The 20,248-nt window shown below is 41.8% G+C and overlaps 1 protein-coding gene across 2 annotated transcripts in view; it reads left to right on the top strand.

The window, feature by feature from the left end:
* CYTIP (cytohesin 1 interacting protein) overlaps positions 1-11,973 on the top strand; it is a 35,557-nt gene extending 23,584 nt beyond the window's left edge. For both annotated transcript variants that reach the window (XM_073305524.2, XM_073305523.2), the window contains exons 6-8: positions 1,197-1,266; positions 6,241-6,307; positions 7,051-11,973. In XM_073305524.2, the coding sequence (XP_073161625.1) occupies positions 1,197-1,266; positions 6,241-6,307; positions 7,051-7,520 (607 nt within the window). In that variant the 3' untranslated portion in view covers positions 7,521-11,973. The remainder of the gene's footprint in view (positions 1-1,196; positions 1,267-6,240; positions 6,308-7,050) is intronic.
* Positions 11,974-20,248: the final 8,275 nt, after the last annotated feature.

Genomic DNA, 20,248 nt, shown 5'->3' with positions numbered 1-20,248 from the left:
CAGCCAGGCTGCTGGTGAGCTGAGCGCTCCAACCAGTGGCTGGTTCTCTGCACATTGCTGGGAGTGAGACACTTGGGAGGATATGGAGTAGCAGCAGGGTTGGGAGAAGGGGCAAAACTGGGAGAGAACAGTGAGAGGGGGAGCATGTAAAGGGCCGATGGGTGGGCAGCACAGGTGACATGTAACCAGGCGCTGCCTGGTGCCTGCCCGCATTCGCCGGCCACTGCAGTGCTGGCCAGAAATGGGGCAGGGCCCTGCTGGCCAAGAGCCAGCATGCAGTGTGGGCTGCACTGACAGACCACCAGGGGCGTAGCTGGTCCCACACACTGAATCTTCACCCCCCGCATCAGCCTTGCACACCCACCCCTATTGTTGGCCACAGGACCCCTCCACTCACCACTGGTGGGAGGGTGACTGGCAAGCAGGGATCAGGCCAGCAGCAGGACCTGCCAGTACTGATGAGGGAAGGCAGAAAATACGGGACAATTTGTTTTTAAGAAAAAGTCAGGACACCTGCAGGAGGGCTTAAATACGGGACAGTTCCTTTAAGAAGGAGACATCTTGTCACCCTACTCTTGCAAGCACTATTGAGCATGAGGTAAGTAGGTTTTTGCAGTGGATCAGCAAAAAGCTGTTTATCACAGGCACTTATAGAATGATACATTGGAAGAATTCCCAGGCCATTACAAGACCTTCTCATCTCACACTCTCACACTTTTTGATCTTTATGGTAAGTAGTATTAGTTCTCTCAGTGCTTGTTGACATAAAACATTTAGGAACACTAATTGGTCAAGACAGACACCTACCTCCTTGTCCCCATTGGCCCTAGGATCCCCTTTTTTATATTTACCATTCTTTGGAAGTTGGCCCAATACTCTCTCTTCACCCTCTCCTGCTTCTCCATACTCATGTGTTTGGAAATTTCCAAGTGGCTTGATTCCTCTGTAACACAGGAAATACATCACTCCTTAAAATAGCTGATTCAAGAGAGATAATACATCCTAACTGCATCCCTTTCCCCAGACCTCCATATTCCACTTGCCTTTTAGATTGTGAACTCTTTAGGGTATTTACTGTGCCTACTCCTCTGTGTGCTACTGCAGTATAAACATTACCTAATAGTAGTAATGTAATACCTATACATGCTTAAATGGTCCTTGTACATTTCAGTCATGAAAACAATTGTTCTTTACAGATTAGAGACTGTTAATGGAGCCAGGATTGTTAGGAGAATGGAACTTGAAACCAAGCTGCAGTTATTGAAGGTAATTTAATATGTGTTTTTTAAGTGCAGTATGTCTCTTGTAAATATGTTGCACGTAAAAAGTGCCAGATTGATTTCCTGAAGACCAAAGTCATCTATTTATCTGCAGACAAAGAAGAAACAGGCAATGGAAATGCAACATCTCGCATTGCCTTGCCAATATGCATCAGCCCCTCCTGCCTCAAGTGCTGAGAGGCTAGTTCATTTTCTATGTCTTTGACCTTGCAAATTCTACTGCCAGCGAGGATACCAGGTGTGTTGGCCGTCTTTGTGAAGAGGATGCTTCTCCACAAGGGGAACCCCAAAATACCCTAGGCCCTCATTTCATCATCTGCGTAAGGTTATCCAGCTTGGGACATTGTTCATACATAGTATGTGCGAGGAGTAGAATTAAGGAACGTTGGCTGACTCAGGATAGCCCAAAGCTGCTGGATGATGATTTCAAGACTGATTGAGAGGAAGGATTGTATTGTGGTTAGGGCACTAGCCTGCCACTTTGGGAATTGGGGTTCAATACTCTGCTTTGCCACAGACATCCTGTGTACCTTGGGCAAGTCACTTAGTCTCTCTGTCTCAGGTGCCTACCTAAAAATGGGGATAGTAGCACTTCCTTACATCACAGGCTTTTGTAAGGTGTTCAAATACTATGGTGATAAGAGCCATATAAGCACCTAAAATATCTAGATGATAGAATTACTTCTACTTCTGTAAACCTATAATAATCTCTGCCATGTGAGTGTCAGTAATGGGCAAGTACGAGGTATTATGACACAGACCTTGATTCATTCTTTATTAACAGAGTTGGTATGATTTTTAATTTGATTTGTATTTAGCAAATACCACCAGCAGTTTTGTACCATGCCATGGAATTCATAAAAAGTTTAAAAAAACCCCCACAAAAAACAAAACAAAACCACATGCTGAACTTAAGCGTGTGTGTGTGTACGTACATCTGACTCCAACTGAGTGAGCCGTGGCAGATCTGAGCAGTGGCCCATGCCAGCTGACGCGGACTTGTCGGCCTCCAGCTGTTTAACTGCAGTGTAGACATTCTTGTTCAGGCTGCAGCCTGGGCTCTAAAACTCTGTGAGGTGGAAGGGTCCCAGAGCTCAGGCTGCAGCTTGAGTCCGAACATCTACACCACAATTAAACAGCCCCACAGCCCACACCCCGAAAGCCTGAGTCAGCTGACACGGGCCAGCTGCAGGTTTTTAATTGCAATGTAGACATACCCTATGCGTACACGTTAAGACATCAAGTTGATCCAATTAACATACCTGTCTGGTGTAGTCAAACTATTTACTAGTGTCCGCATAACTGGAGTTGATGTTCGTGTAGTTGAGAGCAGAATCTGACCCATCCTCTTTACTGTTTTTCTTTTCTTTTAAACAATTCTGGGCCTGATTCACCTCTCACTTACACTAGTGAAACTAATGATTTCAGTGGAGACACTGAAAGGAAAAGGAAAGTACTCGGCCTTTAAAGTGTTTTGTAATTTAAACAGATTAATTTTAGTGAAGAATTTAAATTTTTAAAGTGTCCCAGAAGTGGTAAGTAGAAAACGCCTGTTTAAAACTATTAAAAATACACCTAACCTCCCAATGAATTACAGCAAAGTTGGGTTTTCTTTGGGATTCTCAGAGCAGGATGGTCTAGTGGATAGAGTACTGGACTAAAAGTCAGAAGACCTTGGCTTTGTTTCCTGTTCTGCCACTGGCCTGCTGTGTGTCCTTGGGCACATCTCTGTGCTTCTGTTTCTCCTTTGTCTTCATTTAGAATATAAAGGCAGGGACTCTCTCTCACTCTCCTTTGGGACCTCTGGGTGTTATGTAATGCAGCTAGTCTAATAATAATATTTACCAGGTGGTTCTTTGCAAGGCTGATTCTGAGGCAAAGCTCCTTCATATACAGTGCTGCCTTTATGCAATCTACCATGTTCTGCCCTGTTCCTCAGTGTTAGGAGATTTAGAAAGGTAGAGGGAGGTGGGGGAACTATACATGCCCAGCATGCTGCTTACATCACATGGGGCCACCACCTGAGTTTGACCTCCAAATGACCCTAATATTGGAATGGCAACCCCAACTTTGATTATATCAGCTAAGTATGCAAGCAGTCACCACCACTTAGTCCAGAAAGAACTAGAACTAAGTCAAATCATGGAGCCAGACATTTCATTGCTGTGATTAATGAGACTGCAGTAGTTGATTATTATGTTGGCAGTAACTAGTACCGCTACAGATTCCATTACTGTTAGTTGTACAGGCTGGAATAAGCTGCCTGACAATTGATCTCTTCCCTCCCCCCCCCAGATAAAAGCTTTGAAAAGCATCTGAGCCTAAGAAAAACATCATAAAGTTACTCTGCTTTGTGATATACCCATGTACATTTTGATTCGACAAACGGCAGGTGGAACAGAGCTACTTTACAGTGATGGATTTAAAATATCCCCAACCTGTTTTAGCAGCCAAACTCTAGCCCTGCTAAGTGGCTTTGTAAAATATGAAATTCATTTCTCTCCTTTCCCCTTCCAGATTCAGAATCTAACCCCATTCCCCATCTTTCAGCCCTCGTTCAGAATTTAATTAAAGCAGTTATCTGCTTCCAAAATGGCTAGTCCCCTTGCTGCAGTGCAGACCACATTGTAATGCTCCATGATGGTGCTAATAGGGCTGGTCATTCTGAACATCCTGTGAGCCACACAGCAGAGACCACAGCATTTCTAAGCTTAAGTCACTGGTAAAGCAAAATTGCTGCATCTCTAATCATATGCCCTGTTTTCAAAAAGGGGGTTAATTTACCAACTAGTTTCTCAGAAGTGCAAAACCACTACCTCACAAAATAGTTGTCATATATCAAAGTATTGTGAGAGTGTGGGCCTGGGCCCACCGGTTTCCTATTAGTGTGGTTACAATGGTAAGAAACCTACTTTTGTTTATAAAAGATCAGTCCCCAAAAAGCCTTCTATAAATGAGACTCTACTCACGTATGTGATAAGTAACTACAAGTATAAAGAGTCATTATAAACAGAATTAGAGAGACAAAGTGGGTGAGGGAATAAAAGATATTCTCTTTTATCTCACCCATCTTGTCTCTCTCATATCTTGGGACCAACATGGCTACAACTATACTGCAAACAGAATAAGCACATTTAGAGTTTAAGAATTGTTTGGGTTTTTGACATAACCTGCCAGATTGATACAAATAACCTTTTTACAGAACCAGGGACCGAACACGTAAGCACATTGTCATTGAGAGGTGTTCTAAACCTTTGGGCCAACAAACTGAAGAGAAGTCTAGCTAACATTTTGGCAGCAACAGATGGATGCATAACAATTTTTTGAGAGTCCAAGTGCTCCCAAATTTCAGTTAGGTGCCAGAAACAATAATTAGGGGATGGCTGGGACTCTGATGTAGCGATAGTGAGAATAAGGAAAATCTTGGATATTCTGAACAATCAATCAAAGGTGTCTTTTGCTGCCCTCTTGAGAATTCACCCAAATTTAGCCAAATTATAGGCCTCTGAAAATTGCCATTTGCAAAAGTTCAATAGTGCTAGTTGGAAATGTTAGCAGCAAGCTTCTAAACTTTTTTTTTTCCTCATGGTTTTTCACTGCAGCAAGAAAGAAATTTTTCAGTTTGTTTGTGTTGACCTGAAACTAATTTTATTTGGGTTTTTTTGGGTTCAGCCACCAAACTAAAAATCAGTTATCCACTCAGCTCCAGTAATGAAGAAGGGAGGAGGTAGTCTAATGTGACTGCCCTTGAAACAACAGTCCACACAAATGTCTCCACACATGTGGTATTAGCAAAAATTTGCATTTGTATTCACTATCAAGCTTCTGCATATGTGAACCAGGAAGTGGCGTGCCTAGCTACCTATTTATAGATGCACTGGGTTCATTTATATCATTGCAGATGGCCGTATTGCATCCACCTTAAAGCAAAATGGTACAGGTTTTATTGTTTTAATTAGAATATGTAACTGCATTTGAGATGTGTCAAGATAAGCATGCAGCAGGGAGGAAGCCAGCATGTTGAGCAACTTCAGGATAGACCAGCCTTTGTAGGCATCAGACTGAAAGTGTTGTTGCTAACCATGACATCAGGACATTGCTCATGGCAGAACAAGCAACAGAAGCACATGTGCCTTGTTTTCAAGAGCTCAGCACCCACGACTGGGGACAGATTTCTAGAAGAGATCAGTTCCCACTTGGACGCTTAACAGGGCAACATTTTGAAAAGCGTTAGGCTCCTGGTTTGCTGAGCTTTTTTGAAAAATCTGGTTCTTCAACTCGGTGACTAAATGGTAGCTGAGCATTTTTTAATATCCAGACCACAGGGCCCAACAGCCCATGACCCTGGCCTCACAGTGACATGACTGGCAGTTTGAATACAGCAACCAATGCTGGAAATTCTGAAGATCATCTTATTCCAAATAACTAGATAATCTCTCTCCCAGCCTTTCTTTTGGCAAATGAGTTTCACTAGATACTGTCCTTGCCAGTGATTATTACATAGTTACTGCACTACAGTTATGGCTTTTGCTTCAAAGATGCTATCTGCTTCTATTATGGGATGTGCAGATAGTATTCAAATGTTGTTGGTACAGGTAATTATAGTATCATGCCTCTGAACTTTTGCATACTCTTCTTGTTAGAGATAAGCCTGGCTTCCAATAACTAGAGTTATCATATCTATGGGTAATAAGAGAACCCAGATAATACTCCATAGTAGCATGTGTTAGGTGCATCAGCAAAAGTCAAACAAAAATTAACAGAATAATTTGTTTCTGGGAGAAACTTACTAATTTTCAAGCAAGCTCTGTTAATACGACTGGTAAGAGAATGTACGCTTTATTGAAAGTACCTGCTTCCTAGAACTAAGCTGCAGTTTTTCTGAATACACCATTTCTCTAAACCAGCTTTACATTGTGAAAGTTAGTGCTAATCATCATTCATAATTTACCCTTCACAGCAAACTATGCAGGAAAAATGGGTGGAGTACCGATCTCTGCAATTACAGGAACAACGCTTGCTGCATGGTAAGTTTTGATTTCCTGTTAGGAAACCACAGTACGTTTCATGACCATCACAGCTGCTTCTGCAGAAATTCTGTGTGCTCAGTCGAAAGCAGGTGTTTGCTTGGGTCTGGTTTTCATTTGGCTTCTTTTTCCCTGTTAATGAGGGTACTGGGTGGAAAAACTGTTTCAGGGATTAATGAATGGGGATGTCTGTCTCCTTGGCTGGCGCAGAACAAAAGGTAATCTGCATGAATTCTAGAAAACAGAAGTTGGCATTGGTTACACCCTTTTCTCCTCCCTTCCTTTACTGACTGACCCAGGGAAAGGCCTTCATTCTGTTTATTGAGGGGGAAGTGATAGGTACATAGCTAATACACCTTCCTCTAAAGTATCAGTTATTGGCCACTGCCTGAGACAGGACACTGGACTTGATAGATCAATGTTCTAAACTGGCATGCTAAATCCATGGGGGTCTTCCCCATCTTCCTGGCTGGAAAAAAGCTGATGACAGGTCAGTAAGGAAGAACAGAGAAGGGCTGAGAAATCTAGGGGAGACCAAATAAAACCGTTGACGTGCCTTGTGTAGATCTCTTCAATCAGCCAAACATGTAGGCGTGAATTACCAGTAACATCTCTCTCTAATGACACTTCGGGAAATTCAGATTGCGATGTTGTAGATTATCTTTGATACACAGATTTCCTGTGCTCTAGTCTTTACGTGATTTACATTGTATAATTCTGCTGCTTTTATATCTCTTTTCTAGGGGAGGTGAATGACAACTCTCTGTTTGACATCCAGGAATTGGAGTCCAATTTATTCGGTAGTTGTGCTTCACCAAGGCCTGCCTTCCCAATTAAACCCCGATTCTCCAGCGAAAGCAGCTGTAAAAGCCGTCTGAGCTCAATGACGGTGGACAGTGAGGATAGCTTCTACCAGAGTGGTGTTTTTGAGGATTCTGCTCATGAGACTTTGAGCAGGCAGTCAAGTACAGATGACGATTGCTTCTTTTCAAGGGACAATGATACTGCAGTAGGGAAATATTCACTGAGGAGGAACAGAAGCATTAGTGTGGCTAGCAGTGGATCAATGTCGCCCTCATGGGAGGGAGGCAGTTTTTCAAATATTTTTGGAACACTCCCACGGAAAAATAGGAGAGGAAGTGTCCGAAAGCAGCTTTTGAAATTCATTCCAGGTCTTCACCGAGCAGTGGAAGAGGAAGAAAGTCGGGTCTGACATCTTAAGTATCTTCTTCAGCAAGGACTGTGTTAGTATCCATAGACAGAAACTTCAGCAGTAAAACCACATGGTGCCTGGAATTCATACTGACTCACCCAGCCACACATTTCCCCCCAACATAACATTACGATGGGATTGCCGTTCGTTAAAGTGCTGGCTTTTTTTTCATTCTTCTTGAATGCAGCTAGCACACTGTGGGCCCAGCTTTGTTAGTATAGAGCAGATTTTCAGGGACTAACTTTGGCATGTGAAAAAGCTTTGCAGTGTCTCCTCATCGACCCTTGCGTTACCAATGTAGTCCTCTCTGTGTGAGAGTTACAGCTATTTATTTCCTATGTTAGCCAGCCAAATATTATATTCTTCAAAGAACTTTAATAAAGGGCCTGCTGCTGCTGAAATCATTGGCAAAAGTCCCATTGTGAGCAGGATCAGGCCCCACATATACAAATGTGCGCACCACAGAAGAACAAAACTGTGAAAAGAAGTGCAGTAACTAGAAGTCTGAAGGATTTATTTGTATGTTTGTTAACCTTATATTTTGCCTGTGCTGTGGCTCAGACTAGGGTATACTTGAGTTTCTGTAGCAGAGACTAGGGATTTTTATTTAAATGCAATTGTATTTCCAGTCAGTAAGCTAGAGACCACGTTTCTCCAGTCAGTCAAGCCCATAGGACAGCATGCAGACACTGCAGGGACCGTAGCAGTAACTCCTAGGATATCGTTGGAATTTTTCTTATCTCTTCATACTATTTATATTTTAACACACATCATGACCTATGGCCCACACTTTATCAGACCTGTCTGCTCCTCATGGCTGAAATCACTGATATGTCATGCTAAGTCTTTACCATCACAGGGAATTTGAACTCTAAGGTTCACCCACAAACTTACATGATTCCTCAGCTAACAAACCAAAGCTTTTCTACTATGGCAGCTCATTCAGTACCATTGTCTGTTGTTTTTATACTAGACTGGCCACAATAGCTGAGTTACTGAGTTTTTAAAACGTGGGTGTGTGTGTTTCATTCATCTGGGTGGGGGACAAACTGGGGCCATTGAACATAAATGAACTTGGGAGTCAAAACATTTCAGTTTTCTTTATTAAAAAAGAAAAGAAAAAAGAAAAAAAAGGCAGAGAAAAGCATAAAGGATTATTGGCTTAAAAAAAGGAGGGGGTATCTGAAATATGAGAGATTGCAGAGCCACACTCATTGGACTGTGATTGAGTATGTTTGGGGGAGGTATTCAGCTGAGGTATGTTATTTGATCTGCACCTGCATGGTAGTCTAGAAAGAGAGAGGAAGGGTTTTTTGGTGCTGCTGGTATCGGATTGACATTACCTTCGGTAACATGAATTGGCCTTGTACTTAGCAGCAGTGATGACAAAGATCATTGAAATGGTGAACACCAAAGAAATACTGGACAGGTGTGTACAGAGCAAAGTAACATCCACTGCAGTAGTTTGGCAACAAAAGGTTTGAAATAGATTTCAGTGGTTTGGAATGAGAAGGAGTCTTCCAGGGTGAACTGATTGAAAATGGAAAGGAAAGAAAAAATGGAATGGCAGCACAAGGTTCTGGGAAACTAGTGATATAGTCTGACTGCTTTTGTGTATCTTCCACTTCAAGACCCTGCTATGACAGCTCAGGTGGGCCTGTGATCCCTGCTTATAGTGACATGTCTCTAACTCCTGTCACTTGTTTCTGAAATTCTAATCAGGCTTATTGAAAACATATTTCCCTGTACTGTGCATATGTCAGGCTCAGTAACAAGTAATGTAAAGGTTATGCTTCTTCACTGTCACCAGTTGAGATTATTGCAGTCAAAGAAGCATATCAGAATTTCAGCAGTCTTGAGAAAATATTGATCAGCGAACAAGATCTAAATATAGTACATCAGATGAATTCTCCTTCTTCAAGGCCCCATAGAAATAAGTACATCCCTTCCTATGCCATTCTCATGGGATGTCCTGCAGTTACCAATAGGATTTTGTTTTGTTTCTGAATGGAATGCAAGATTTCAGTCTCACCTTTGAAAACTCTTTACAAATCAGTGTCAGGGAAGTGCCTTTTTTGGGATTCAAACCCCATAAACAAGCTTGCACTCTTAAGGACTTCATGGAACCCTGTATACAACTCTCTATATAGTATTTTGGTGTACTGCTGCTGGAACAAAAGGGTCAGCAATTATCTAGGTTTTTTATGATTAAAGATTTCTATAGCATATGGAGTGAAGATGGAAGGGATAGTTTACCCAAGATTGATTATAGGAAATTATTTAATAAGTTTGGATATAGAATGGGAAGGAAAGGAGACACTTTGTGTATATCAGGTATTATATGTGCAAAACACTTATAATAGATCAAGCACAAATTAAGTCCTCTAAACTGTGGGCAAAACTTTTCAAAACATAGCATAGATGGAAGACGTGTTAATGTAATTATCTTTAAGAATATCTTTTGTTTTACATGACTTGGTTTTAACTGACCAAAAAAGAGCATTAAGAGGTAGTTTATACTTCAGACATTACTCTACTCTAACAAGATTTCAGTTGTGTTTAAAACATCAAAGTCAAACCAGCAACTTTCACCACCACAAACAAACAAAAAGTCAAAGAAATATGCTCCATTGTACCCAATATTCCTTTAGCTGATAAATTTTGTTTCAAAGGCACACCTTCCAAGGTGATTTCATCACCCAACTCTTGCTAGGCCAACAAGAGCTGTGAACCAACATTTCAGATAGTTTTTATATTTTTTTCTAAGAGGATTAAAAAGATTGTAGTACAGCAATTCTCCATGTGAAGTTGAGGGAAGGGAAACATTACATGAACATGGGAGAAGCTTTATTGCTCTGTTTATTACAGGAAGCACATTCTTTTGTTTGTTCAGTTTAACATATATGTTTATTATTATGTTAAAAATTGAACATGTGTTTTAAATTCAACCCCACTCCCATGTCTCTGGTGGTTCAGAGTTCAAGCCTTGATCCAGCTGAGCTCTGAATTTCCTGACTGGCCCTTAACCTGAGCAAAACCAAACCCCTTGATTCAAATAACCCCACACCTGATCCAATCTAATTTTTGCATCTGGAGTCCATTTCTGAATCAACACAGTAAATCACAGGAAAAAAGTTAAGATACATCGCATGTATTTTCAGAAATTGCTTTCTTGTTTTGTTTTTCCCCACAGTTATTTTTAGACACAATGTCACTAGGAGGTCTTGTGGGAAAAATTAGATGCTTAGGTGTGACTGTGGGCACAGTGATGCTCTAGTGAAGGCTGGATTGAAAATCATGCCCATAATACCACTCTGAGAACATATAGGACCTGACACTTTAACCTAGATCCCAAATTTTCAGGTGCAATTTTGCAAATACAAATAATTGGGCCCACATCTTGCACATGCAAATAACTGCAGTTGCACATGGTAGCACCTAGACATCTAACAATCCAATGTATAGGTGCAAATATGCAGGCAGAGTTGTTTGTGCATATAAAATTGCACCTGCCAGGTTAGAAGCCATCTCTGAAAATCAGACCTTTTAAGTATAGGACGTTCCTAAGTGAAAATCCTGCATTGAAGTAAATATTTTCTTTCTTAGCATGTCTACTGTACATGTAGGTGGAATCCTGGCTCTACTGAAGTACATTGATTTCAACAGGGCCAGGATCTCACCCTATTTAGGAACAGGAATTCCATAACTGTGTTAAAATTTGACTCTCAAGTAATAAATACCATTTTATATTAAAATCATAGAATATTGTTGCAGGAAAAGGGCCTCTGATTTGTGCTGAAGTACATGCAAACTGGGAGGTAGTGAATATGCAACTGATATGTGCAAAGGTGGGTTTTGCATAAGATAATTTGCACATACGTGGATCGGGGCCCTTTGAACAAATGACCCTGTGCAGTTAAATCCCTTCTCCCCAGTGGATCTCTGAATGCTTTAGGGGATTTACCTGCATCCTTGGTGGTTATATATCAGAGCAATGAAAATGGCTTGAGTCAATCTTTTAATTTGGGCTTGATCAGTTTAACAGAACATATGGATCTGAAATCTGTGCCGCATTTTAGCAGCAGTGACGAACTAGAGTTAGGCCAGAACCACAAATTTCAGATCCAACTGTGGATTTCAAGTCCTTCAGAGGTTGTTCCACATGGAGCAACCCAACCTTCATCAGAGCTCCTTCTCCCCAAGGTTTGAGGGTGTTTGGAGCCAGGGTTTTGGTCTGAGACCATCTCCACAAGCAACAGATGTTCTCGGACTTTCCTGTTGGACCTAAAGGTGAAAATTTGTACCCTTGCACTGTAAATAATGTGGGTAGCTAAAGGCTGACTGTGTGCACTTGGTAAGCACCCCCTCATAAGCCAAAGTGACGAGATATTAAGTACTAAGTTATTAACCAACCAGCTAGGGAATTCAGCTGGTCAGGTGAGGATGTTTAAAAGAGAGACAGGAGGGAGAGAGGAAGGCAGGGCAAAGGAGCCCATTATCTCAGAGAGGTGAGATCTGTCTCTCCCTCCTGCACTTTGCCTTGGTATTAGGTAAAGACCTGGGGAAAAGTCTTATGCTGTGGGGAACAAATGTTTACAAAGCACTTGGTGTTGAACTTGCTACTGGTGTGTATGAGGATTATTTGCAGTAAGGATCCAAGATAAGGGAACCCTGCCCTGTGACAATAAACAGACATTTTATTTGTGTTGAGTCAAATGCAACCTCAAAGTCTAAACTGTAGCTCTTTGTATTGTAAGAACATAGACTAGACAGTAAACCCATGGAAATTGTTTAAAATAAATATATTTTTATTTCTCTTTTTCCAGAATTCTTTTATAAACAATGTTTTGAATGAAAATATCATTCTGACTGTATTTACAGAGTCCAGAATGATTTGGACTAGAGGCGGGGGAAGAAGGAGAGGCTTGGTGTTTTGCTCAAGCATTATGTCAGCATGATAATTAAAAAAAGAAGTCTATTTAAAATATTCTATAGACATAAATATTTAAGTCCAGATCCTCAGCTGCTGTAAACTGGCATATTGCTATGGCCCATAGTATTTATATGCATTTCAATGTGAACTAAGCAAGGTTAATCGTACATCTTTTAGATGCAACAGAGGAGATGTCATTGTGCAGGTCTAATGATTGTCTACCTTTTATGTAGTCAACCCAAGCCTTATGGAGGAAATCCAACATGCTGAAGAAAGAGAAAATTCTGTTACAAACACCCAAGCCTATAGTGAGCAAACTTTGGTGGTGGTTCTCACCACAATCTGCCACTTACACCAAGCTCTTCAGGGCCACAAGATGTGCAGCTGATCAAAAACAGGATGTGGGTGATAGAGATTCATGTGAGGCTGCCTACGTGCGTTTGCTGAAGATCAAAGATGGCCTGACAATTACAAGAAAAAAGAGTCTATATGTAATCTAAAACAAAGAAAACAAGGATGTTTTCTAGACTACGTTTCTCCGTGTAGAATGCATTTTAGCCCATGTTTTGAACCTTCACGCAGCTACTGACATGCTTACAAAACAGAAATGGCTCTTTGCACTGAATAACAGGGGGTAGGTACATGAAGATGATGACCTGGGAACATGGCCAGTGGTACGCATACTCATGAACAAAGAGAGAAGCAGCCCATGATCACTACTGCCCTTGTAGTCTGCAGTACTTGCCACACAGCAACTGGCTGTTGCTCAGGATTCAGCTCCAAACACACACAAGTGCAGCCTCTCTACGTAGGCTGTGAGCTCTTCATGAGGCTGTCCCCTGTATTGCTATTTATTGTTTATTCCCACACAAACATAAATGTTCATAGCATCTGGAAGGAGTTTGTAGCCTATATTATGTAAGTAATGTGCCAGTAGAATACATTACTGAAATTATTATAAGCATAACACACTTCTCTAATGGACTGTTCCCCAGGACACAGGGAAAGGCAACTTCCTATTGAGCCACTTGGGATTCCCCAGCACGCTGAGCTAGTTTGGGCATCATTCTGTGGAGAGTGGGTACAATGTATCTGGAGGTACTCCACGCTTGTACCTCCCATAGCACCAGTTTCCCCATGAAACTGGACAGGGAGGGGTCAGGGCAGAGCTATGGCCTGTTCCCCTTTGTAGCAGCTAGCAGAGTTGTCCTTGTGCAGTCTGGCCTCAGTGCCCCGTACAATCCCCACATCTCATCTTCTAAAAATGTGGCTGTTAAAATTGCTCTCCTATCCCATTGATGTGGCCACATCACCCCACACTTTGAATCTCTCCTTGGGATCCCTCCCCATCCCTGTTGACCCTCCACTTCAAGGGCTTGCATAGTTCTTCCTACCTCTCTGGTCTTTCTCCTTGACTCCCCCCACTCTTTTTGCTCCACTAGCGATGCTATCCTGAACACCCCAAATCGTCTGTTCCCCCTACAAGCCTCTCCATGCTGACCCCTATGCATGGAATTCCCTTCCTGACCTAGCCCGCCATGGTGCCGCCCTTTCCTCACTGACCATTAGAAACAAACATGTTTTTATTTGTAAACTGAGCATGTTTTATAAGGAGCCATTCAGAGACAATAAGCATCGAGCCCCTCAGTGTCATCACTTTTCAGGGTGCAACCATACTTTAAGCTGAGGTCACTCCCAAGTTAGAAGTTAAAGATCCTGTAGTGTGTGTTTTAAAAGAGGCGGGGACAACACAAGTAAATTTGCTGACATTCCTCTTCTTCCTAATGTGTCTGACTAATCTGTAAATAAATGATTGCTGAGCAAATAATGGTTGCTTTGTTGACCTACAAGGTAACTGTATTACCAGAGTGAGTTTAAGTGATCTGGCATATCTTGAATATGAAAGAATCTATATTAAATGGCATTCTGTTCTCTACTCTAGTGGTGTCACATCAGTGTGGGTAAGGTCCAGTCCAGGGAATTTTTCAAGGTTAATTAATGTTCTGCAAGAAACGTTACTACTTCTACATCTGCAACTCTGTTACTTGGTAATGACAATGACTGATGTATAGTCATTGCGTGTATAGTATGCACAGTAGTGACTTTCATTCACTAGGATCCTAAAGCATTTAACAAATGATCAATGTACCATACACCACATAGGAACCACATCTTCAGCCACTACTGAAGTGCAGTCACCTCTGGGTGGGACACAAACACTGTCAACAGTGCCTAGCAACATCAGACATCAGTTTAGGATAGGAAGCGAAACCTGCCTGATTTATTCTATTTAAACCGAGGAGAAAAAGGTAGAAAGTATAATAATCACCCAAATTGGTATTAGCTTGGGGCACTAGAGCTCACTGGCTCAAATGTGTCATGAGATCACTGTGGCGAAACCCTTAGTTTTAAGTTTTATTTGAAAAAAAAATGCCTCCAGCAGCACAGTGCTCCCTCCACCATTAATATGGACTCGGAGAGCAGAACACCACTGTGCTTTTACTACTTGCAACATGCTGGATGTTCCTTGGAGATCTCCTGCTCAAGTCCTAAGCAGGCATAACCCACCTCAGTTATATGAGGTCTGGCATATTCACTGTCCTAGACTGTATGGCCTCACATTCACATGGTGTACAGTATCACAGCATACTAACTTTAGTTTAGGAAGCTGTAATTTGGGTAATTTAGTGCTGAGTTTATTTGTGATGCATTTTAGACAATTCCTGTTTAGCTTTTCAGTATCATTTGCCCTAGTGTTTTAAAAGAGCAGCTTGTTAGAAAACATAGTGGAGAAATAGCACATTTGAATTTGTCAGAACACACAAAAAACAGAGGTTATCTAGCTGTTCAAAACCAGCTTTCACCTATGTCCATAGTTTGGACAAACTAGCTTTGCAGATACCATATAAGAATTAGGGGGTATGAAAGACAAAATGCCATAGAGCATAACTAAAAATAGTGGTAGCAGTTTCAAAGTAGAGAGCTAGGTAGGGGAAGTCCATCAACCAACTTTAGCCTATGATTTATGAAAACTTATTTTGAAGTTCTCAAAAACAGCTTATAATAATGACACCTTGAAAGCAGTTTTCCAGTTTAGAAACACAATGCAGAAGGGACATCAAACAAAAAGTACACTGTCCCATTGTTTTCTCCCACCAGTAAGACTTTCTCACCATGGATTCTACATTCTGTCCCAGCACTGCCGTCAAGTGCTCCATAGCAAATGCAAAAAAAGGGGCACGCATGCCTGTGTGTCAGGGATGTGAATACCCAGGTGAAGTGGTTGATGCTGTAAAAAGGGGATATTCATCCAGCAAATGAACCTCCAAATTGAAAACTTTCTTCATGTTAAGCATTAACGGCTAGGGTGAAGGTTTTAACTTCTTGAATCACAGGGGAAAACCATTGAGCATGCCAAAGAAACAGGTTGTATGAACTGCACCTATAATTCCCTGCCAGAGGTTTAAGCTGATTGGTTAATGTTTTGTGGCATGGGGGTTGGCTATAGGTCTGTAGAACGCATAGCCGTGAGTGATTCTTTACTTGGCTTTTGGGGTAAGAATTAGGACCAGGCAGTTCAGAGGGTCAGCAGGATGCTGTCATTTGTATGAAAGGCACACCGTGTGTCTTCAGAAAAGGAGAAGCTTTAATTGATTATAGGTTTTAATGGCTCGCTTGATTTCCTAAGAGTTAAGGGATTACTTTATACTCTGCTTATCCTCTGCGCATAAAGAGGGCAACTCGAGTTTACTAAAGAAGGAAATAAGAGCTGCTGGTCTGAAAGTATGAAATTCCCTATAAAATAGAAAACTTGTTTGTTTAATTTGCTCGTTGCTACTATGCCTGACCCTATAAGAGTTCTCATCTGCTTAACTGCTATAGCCTGTTGGCCCTCAGCTAAGGCATTGTTTACTTTACTTTGTAAACCTGATGTAAAACTGAGAGGGAGACAGAATCATAGTGTATAGCCTCTGATTTCAGTTACTTGGTGGCAACTAGGCTGAAGAAGGCTGACTTACCAGAGGTGGCAGGAATAGACAGTTCTTAAAGCTTTTGGGCTAGATTGTAGAACAAAACATTAGTTTTTGGCTTTTTCTCAGACTAGAATAGTATCAGTGCCTAAATTTAAAGGATACAGAGGACAAAGTTTATTTTTTAGGAACAGCACCCTACAAGGTTTCCTTCTTGGTACAAAATCAAACATTTGTATGGTATCACATCAGGCAGGCCTTTGCTGAAGTGCATTCTGTAGTGATAAGAGAAGCAGGACGTTAGCTTCTGCTGACATCCAAAACCCATTAAAGTCAATAGGAGTCTTTACATTTTGTGTAATGGACATCCATCAATTTACAGGACAAAGCCTATAGTAAGAGCACCTTCTGTTGCTCCCCAAGCACATATGATCCATTATAAGACTGGTCCCCAGGTTTTCTTCACTCAGCAATAGCTTCTTTCTCTCTAGCTAGCCTGGATGTTCCTCATGACCCTCATAGCCCCCTCGGATCCTGTTGGGCTCTTTCAGTCTATTGTCTCTATTACTGAAGTTTGTCCAAAGCTCTCTAAATGGACTCAGGCTTCTGATGAGGACATTTAAGGATGCAAACAGAAAATGAGTCTGGCTCCATGTACATGTTCTTCTAAAAAAATTTATTTCTCTTCCCACAATTAAGATCCAATCTTACGAAGTACTGAAAGACCTGAGTATACTTCTTTCTAGATTTTTTGTTGCTACTCCATATCAGTTTTCCACTGATTGTGCTGCTGTCATTTTACAGTGACCATTTAAATGCCTGCCTCTCATGGATTGCTGTATCTATAACCTACCTTACTGCTTTCACTTCTGTTTTTTTAATTTTGGCTTTAACACCCGACACTTACTTCCTCGTACTGATGTTTTACAAGTACCACACACAGTCATCTATCACTTGGCAGGCAGATATCTTCACTCAATGGTCTATAGATATAAAAATTCACAAGCATTAGATATAGTAATACTCACTTAGAGATTATTTTGGAATTCAGCATAATCACCTCGCACAAATCAGCAGATTACAGTGCTTCAATATGCCTGCAACACTTACTCTAATTCTGCAGTTTCTAGGAATAAAACCAATTGTTGCTGCAACATAAAATGTTGCAACCACACTGGCCAGCAACCTGCTTGAATTGTATCTTCACAGTAATAGCCAGAAAAGAAGAGAAATTGTTTCCAGTGCAGTTGTGCGATGAATCATGCACACAAAATGTTCATCCACCATCAAGGAGAATGCAGAAAGCATTCTGATGTGCACTTTGGAAAGAATACAGGGTAAGTATAATTTGAAATGGCCCAAGAAACCACCCAAAAATGACACAGTAATGAATCACATGGAGAAGTGAGCATTCTAATGTGCACATGTCCTTTCACTTCTGATAGGAGCTTTAGTCTTTCTGCAGCCACACTGTGTGCATAGCAGGGAGCAGCAAGTGTGGTCCACCTAAGTCTACAAAATGGAGCTGAAGAAATCCCCAGGTGCAAATGGCACATTAGCAAAATTCAGACCCATAGTCCACCATCAGTGAAGTGGCAGTGGTGAAATACCAATGTAGAATGGGCTCATACACTTTTACCACCGTATCTTCTAGCCCTGAGCAAAATGACCAGAATCCCACTCAAACAACCTCTCAGATTCACAGAGATAATCAGCAGGTCTTTTGACAAAGAACAGCATGAGACCTATGCTATGGAAAGGAATATACCTATCTGATAAGAAATTACTAGTTTTCCAGATTTGTAGAAAATGTTTTTCCCACTAGTCAACAAGTGATAGAAAAGTTAAGGACATCCTTTCCCATGTTGGCATTCCAGAAGAAATAGTCGCTGATGATTGGCCCCTAATTTGCCAACTCTGAATTCTAAGCATTTGGGATACACTAAAATTTCATGTATATTACTTTCAGCCACTCCCCACCCCCATCACAGGATGGACTACATGGATTGCGAAGCATTGACAATAAGCAAAGGCTCCCATTCCAGCCCAGCATGTGTGTCACCACAGTATGCCCACTTCTACTGATTGTGGGTTGAAAGATCAGAACAACACTGCCAGCCTTAACAGTAAATCTTCGCCCTAAGTGACCCTGCTTAAAGAAGCCTGAGATATGCCAAACCTACAAAGTCTCAGGTGTCCTCCTTAAACCATCAGGCTGCACTGCGTCTGGGGCTTACCCTAGGTGAAACCAGTCAACCCAGTTCTGATAAATATATAGGGCCAGACTTACAAAGGTGTGTAGGAGTCTAAAGATGCAGACAGGCAGGGCCGGCCCACAATATTTTGGCACCTGAGGCAGGGAGCTCAAATGATGTCCCCATGCCTGCTCGCTTGGGCCAAAACTTTGAAACTCTGGGTCCTGGTGGCGCCCTCCCCACCCCACAGTCTGGCACCTGAGGCGGCTGCCTCAGTTCGCCTCATGGTAAGGCCAGCCCTGCAGACAGGCACCTCATGGTGCTCACAAAAGTGCCTAAGCAGGTTAGGTGTCTAGCTCCCACTGACTTTCAATGCGTCTTAGGTGCCTAGCCTGCTTAGGTGTTTTTGTGACTCCCACCAGGTGCCTATGTGCATCTTTGGGCACCTACACATCTGTTTAATTCTAAATTAATTCTAATTTAACTACTGGCAGTGCTATGCTATTAATAGATCTGATATATAGCCTTTAACTTTATAAATCAATACTTTTGGTGGAAAGACCTTAAATCTACTTCTCCATGTGAGTTTAATAACGCTATGAATATTTAGGTGCTAACATAACTTTCCTACCACTTGTCACCATGACAACTAAAACCCAGCTGGTGGACAGTTAATCAGTTCCTGTGCAAAGTTACTTTGAAGGGCTGAAGAGTAAAAATGGCAAAGACAAATAGCTCAAAACAAACAACTGCTGTACTTTTTACATTAGCAACCACATGGAAACATACAACATATAACCAATGATTTCCAGGAGGAATGTTGTGTTTCTCTGGTTCCATTTGCTGTCAAAGATTTAGCTACCTGGCATATTTAGGCATTATGGCCTAACGTATCCCTGACTTGATGCAATGCTGAACTCCTAGGTGTCCAGCCACCCAGACCAATTGGCAACCCTGAGTTAGGCACCCAGAGTTAGGTGCCTAAGAATGGGATTCTCAGAAGCTAGCAAGCTGAGTAGGGAACTACTGAAAGTATCCAGGAGTGAAATGCGGAAGACAGGGGAGCGGCTTAGGAGCCAGATCCACAAAGGTGTTAGGTGGCTAACTCCCAGCGATCAGGGCATTAGGTGAAAATCTTCATTCGAGGATCTCCATGGTGAACCCACGCCTGAAAGTAGGTGCCTACACCAGGTCAAACTTTCTCGCAAAAGAGTGAGACCCCCCCTCCCTGTTATAGCCCAGTGGTTAGGGTACTCACTTGGGACACCTATTTTCAAATCCCCACTCTGCCTGTTTGGGGCAGCAGGGCCTTGAACAAAGGTCTACCTACATTCCAGTTGACTACCGTAACTGCGAGGCTATTCAGTATGTTGCAGGTACAGACTGTCCTGATGAAGCTGCTTCACTTTGTATTACATAATTAAAGGTTCATTGGGCCCTAGAAAGAGAAGAAGGGTCATTCTCCCTACACCTCTGATTAGGGCCCTCACTGTGATTTAGGAGAGTCAAGTTCATGCCCCTGCTCCAAACAAGGCAGACTGGGGATTCAAACCTAGGTCTCCCGAGTGCCCTAACCACCAGGCTATTAAGTAATCTAGGAATAGGCAGTTGACACCTGGACAACCCCCC

Source organism: Lepidochelys kempii, chromosome 11 (assembly GCF_965140285.1).
Source record: "Lepidochelys kempii isolate rLepKem1 chromosome 11, rLepKem1.hap1, whole genome shotgun sequence".
Classification (NCBI taxonomy): Eukaryota; Metazoa; Chordata; order Testudines; family Cheloniidae; genus Lepidochelys; species Lepidochelys kempii.
The sequence above is the reverse complement of the archived record's forward strand: the minus strand, read 5'-3'. Positions and strand labels throughout refer to the sequence as shown.